The 3858-nt window shown below is 67.0% G+C and overlaps 1 protein-coding gene across 2 annotated transcripts in view; it reads left to right on the forward strand.

The window, feature by feature from the left end:
* ZBTB7B (zinc finger and BTB domain containing 7B) overlaps positions 1-1834 on the forward strand; it is a 16143-nt gene extending 14309 nt beyond the window's left edge. For both annotated transcript variants that reach the window (XM_040635738.1, XM_040635737.1), the window contains exons 2-3: positions 1-905; positions 1133-1834. The exon at positions 1-905 is cut by the window's left edge and continues 264 nt beyond it. In XM_040635738.1, coding sequence (XP_040491672.1) covers positions 1-905; positions 1133-1601 — 1374 coding nt within the window. In that variant the 3' untranslated portion in view covers positions 1602-1834. The remainder of the gene's footprint in view (positions 906-1132) is intronic.
* The last annotated feature ends 2024 nt before the right edge of the window (positions 1835-3858 follow it).

Consider the following 3858-nt stretch of genomic DNA (forward strand, 5'->3'; position numbering starts at 1 on the left):
GTGTGCGAGCTGGACTTCGTGGGCCCCGAGGCCCTGGGCGCCCTGCTGGAGTTCGCCTACACGGCCACGCTGACCACCAGCAGCGCCAACATGCCGGCCGTGCTGCAGGCCGCGCGGCTGCTGGAGATCCCGTGCGTCATCGCAGCCTGCGTGGAGATCCTGCAGGGCAGCGGCCTCGAGGCTCCGGGCCCCGACGAGGACGACTGCGAGCGCGCCCGCCAGTACCTGGAGGCCTTTGCCACGGCCACGGCCTCGGCCCCGGGAGCTCCCAGCGGTGAAGACAGCCCGCCCCAGGGGCCCCTCCCGCCCCCGCCGCCGCCCCCGCCGCCCCCTCGGCCAGTCGCCCGCCGCAGCCGCAAGCCCAGAAAAGCTTTCCTGCAGACCAAGGGGGCGCGGGCGAACCACTTGGTGCCCGAGGCGCCCACGGCGCCCGCCCATCCCTTGACCTACGAGGACGAGGAGGTGGCGGGCAGAGTGGGCGGCCCTGCGGGCAGTGGGCTGGGGGACAGCTACAGCCCTCCAGCGGGGACTGCTTCACCCCCTGAGGGGCCCCTGAGTTACGAGCCCTTCGAGGGTGAGGAAGAAGAAGAGGAGCTGGTGTACCCTTCTGCCTACGGGATGGCGCAGGGAGGTGGGCCCCCGCTGTCCCCGGAGGAGCTGGGCTCTGATGAGGACGCCATAGATCCTGACCTGATGGCCTACCTGAGCTCGCTGCACCAGGACGCCCTGGCGCCGGGCCTCGACGGCCAGGACAAGCTGGTGCGCAAGCGCCGCTCCCAGATGCCCCAGGAGTGCCCAGTCTGCCACAAGATCATCCACGGGGCAGGCAAGCTGCCACGCCACATGAGGACCCACACGGGGGAGAAGCCCTTCGCCTGTGAAGTCTGCGGTGTGCGCTTCACCCGGTGAGCACCAGGGGGGAAGGGACCCGGCAGGGGCCAACGGGGGGAGGTGGTCCTGGCAGGACTGGGGGTGTGGGGGTTCCCAGAGCTACCAGAGACACCCAAGGTGGGAGGCCGGTAGAAAGAAAGGCGAGGGGGGTGGGTTTGGCGCGGGAAAGCTTTGCTGTTGGAGGCACAGGAGAGGGTGCTGGCGGGCCTGACTGGCCCCCTTGTCGCCCCCCGCCCCCCAGGAACGACAAGCTGAAGATCCACATGCGGAAGCACACAGGAGAGCGCCCCTACTCCTGCCCGCACTGCCCGGCCCGCTTCCTGCACAGCTACGACCTCAAGAACCACATGCACCTGCACACGGGCGACCGGCCCTACGAGTGCCACCTGTGCCACAAGGCTTTCGCCAAGGAGGACCACCTGCAGCGCCACCTCAAGGGCCAGAACTGCCTGGAGGTGCGCACCCGGCGGCGCCGCAAGGACGATGCGCCCCCCCACTACCCGCCGCCCTCTGCCGCCGCCCCGCCCCCTGCCGGCCTCGACCTCTCCAACGGCCACCTGGACACCTTCCGCCTCTCTCTGGCTCGATTCTGGGAGCAGTCGGCCCCTCCTGGGCCCCCGGTCTCCACCCTGGGACCCCCTGATGACGACGAGGAGGAGGGGGCGCCCAGCACGCCTCAGGCTGAAGGTGCCATGGAGGAGTCCTCTTAAAGAGGGCCGAGTGGCCGGGCTGGAGCAGCGCCAGGCCGGGGCGCCCATGCCAAGCAGTGGGAGTATGCGGGACGGACAGCTGGGGTCAGGGCGCTGGGCCTCCCTGGCTTCAGCAATTCGCCCCTCCCCCCCCCAGAGCCCTCATTCCAGTTCCAAGCTGAGAAGGTTTTGGGGTCGAGGCTCCCCAGATTGGGGTGATCTCCCAAGGAGTGATACATGATAGTATGTCTCTATTTACAGCTCTGTTTGTTGTAAAGGTGGGGTCCCTGTCCCCGGCTGCTCCTGGGGAGTAGAAGCAATAATGTATTTCTGATTTGTGGGGTCCCTCTTCGGCTATGCGGGTTTCTAGGGGGTGGAGGGCTTGGGACCAAAGCCTCGCCCCGCCCCCATGCCCCCAGGGGTTTGGCTGTGTCAGGGGGTGAAGGACCGCCCCTCCCTTCCCTTCCGAGACCCCTCCTTCCTGCTTTCTGTTCCTTTTTCCTGGCAGTGAATTATGCAAAGGGGGGCGGCGAAGGAAGGGTAGGTGGGGGAGACCGAGGTAGAATCTGGAAAGCCTGGGGGATTGGGCCTGCAGGAAGGAGCCGTCCTCGCGCCCCCCCACCCCCAACCCCACCCCACCCCCCGCCAGGCTCCGAGCGCTGAGTCACGGGGTCCTGGAGGAGAAGGGGGCGGGGTGGCCTGAGTGGCTCGCCCGCCCCTGGGGGCAGCGGGAGGGGCCCGCTCCGCTCGGCTCTCCGCCCCGGCCCTGCCCTCCCCTCCCGCGTCCCCGGGCAGGGAATGTCTTGTTCCCGCCGCTCCCTCCCCGGGGCCAGAGGGCAGGGCGGGCCGGGTGGCTCCTACCCTCCTCTCCTCCTCCCGCCCAGGTGCGAGCTGGAGCCGCCGCCGGGCCGCCCCTGACTCACGCCGCCCCCGGGCTGGCGCGGCGCGGGCTGGGGGACGGGGTGAGGGGCTGCGGGCCTGCGGAGCGCGGGGGCGGGCGCCCCCTGGCGGCCGCTCCCTCGAGCCGCGGGCGCCGGGGCAGTGGGCGCTCCGCCGGGAAAGCGCGGAAGGGCGGGGGGAGGGGGGGGTCCCTTGCGGGCCCGGCGGCCCGTTGGGCCGCGGAGAGTAATCCCCTCACTCTTCCTTTAGGATTGAGTCCACCCCGGTTCTGTACATAGCCTCTTCTGTTGGTCTTGTTGAAATCTAGTTTCAGATTTTTAACTACCCAATTCTGCTGGGGGTGGGGGTATCTGCCCCCTTCCTAGCTGGGTGCTGGCCCCCGTCGCGGCCTGGGCTCTGCCTTGCACTATTTCCCCTCCCTGGCCTGGCTGCCCCTCCCCCTCCTTAAAAGGGGCAGGTTAAGGGGCCCGGTGCTCTCCCTTCCTCCCGTGCACCCTCATGCCCATTTGCACAGCTGCCCAGGTACCCCCAATAGTGAGGGGGGTGTCACAGGGAGGGGGTAGCGGGACCAGTCCCTGTATCTATTTAAAAAGTGATGATGTAATATATTGGGGTTGGGGGAGGTCGGGTTGCCCTGGGCCTCATCTTAGCATTTCAGGTGATGGGGGAGCCCAGGGCTGGGGAGACCTGGGGCCTAGCCCCAGATAGTGAGGACAATGTGACCTCCCCCCTCCCCCCTTGCGGCTTCTCCACTCAGTGCCTTAGGGGGGGAGGCAATTCCCCCCTCTCCTCTTCCCCTCCTCTTCCCCTGCCCCACCTCGGGTGTAAAGGACAGGAAGAAATAATAATAATTTAAGATTCACACTTGTGTCTGCCTTTGGTTCCTTTATTTTGGGGGTAGGTGGGAGAGATCAGGAGAGGACAGACTGAGGGGCTGGGCTTCTGAAGCTGGAGGGGGACTGCTTTGAGGGCAGAGGATTTCTGAGGATGTCAGTGAGGGCCAAGGCAGGCTGGGAATCCTGAGAGACTGGGCCTCAGGTGGGGGCTGCTACCTGTGTGTCCTCTGCCGAGGCCCCTTCTCCTCGTCCAGGTCACTAGTGAGGAGCGCAAGGGAGTGACGCGGTCAGCGATGCTGTTTGCACAGGTGCATTCCCGCCCTGTCCAGATTGACCAGCCTCTGCTGCTCCCCTGGCTCCCCACGGATACCAGCCCGTGGCTGGAGAGACCCCAGTCTTAGGCAGATGCTGAGGGACCCTTGGGCGGTCACTTGCCCAAGGTCACATGGCTAGTAAGGGCAGAGGCAGTAGTGACCTTGGAGGTACGCCTACCTGCTCAGGACTCGCTTCCCCCACCCCCATGCCCCTGCTTTTAACTTCAG

Source organism: Ursus maritimus, unplaced genomic scaffold, assembly GCF_017311325.1.
Source record: "Ursus maritimus isolate PB19 unplaced genomic scaffold, ASM1731132v1 scaffold_2, whole genome shotgun sequence".
NCBI classification, from domain to species: Eukaryota; Metazoa; Chordata; class Mammalia; order Carnivora; family Ursidae; genus Ursus; species Ursus maritimus.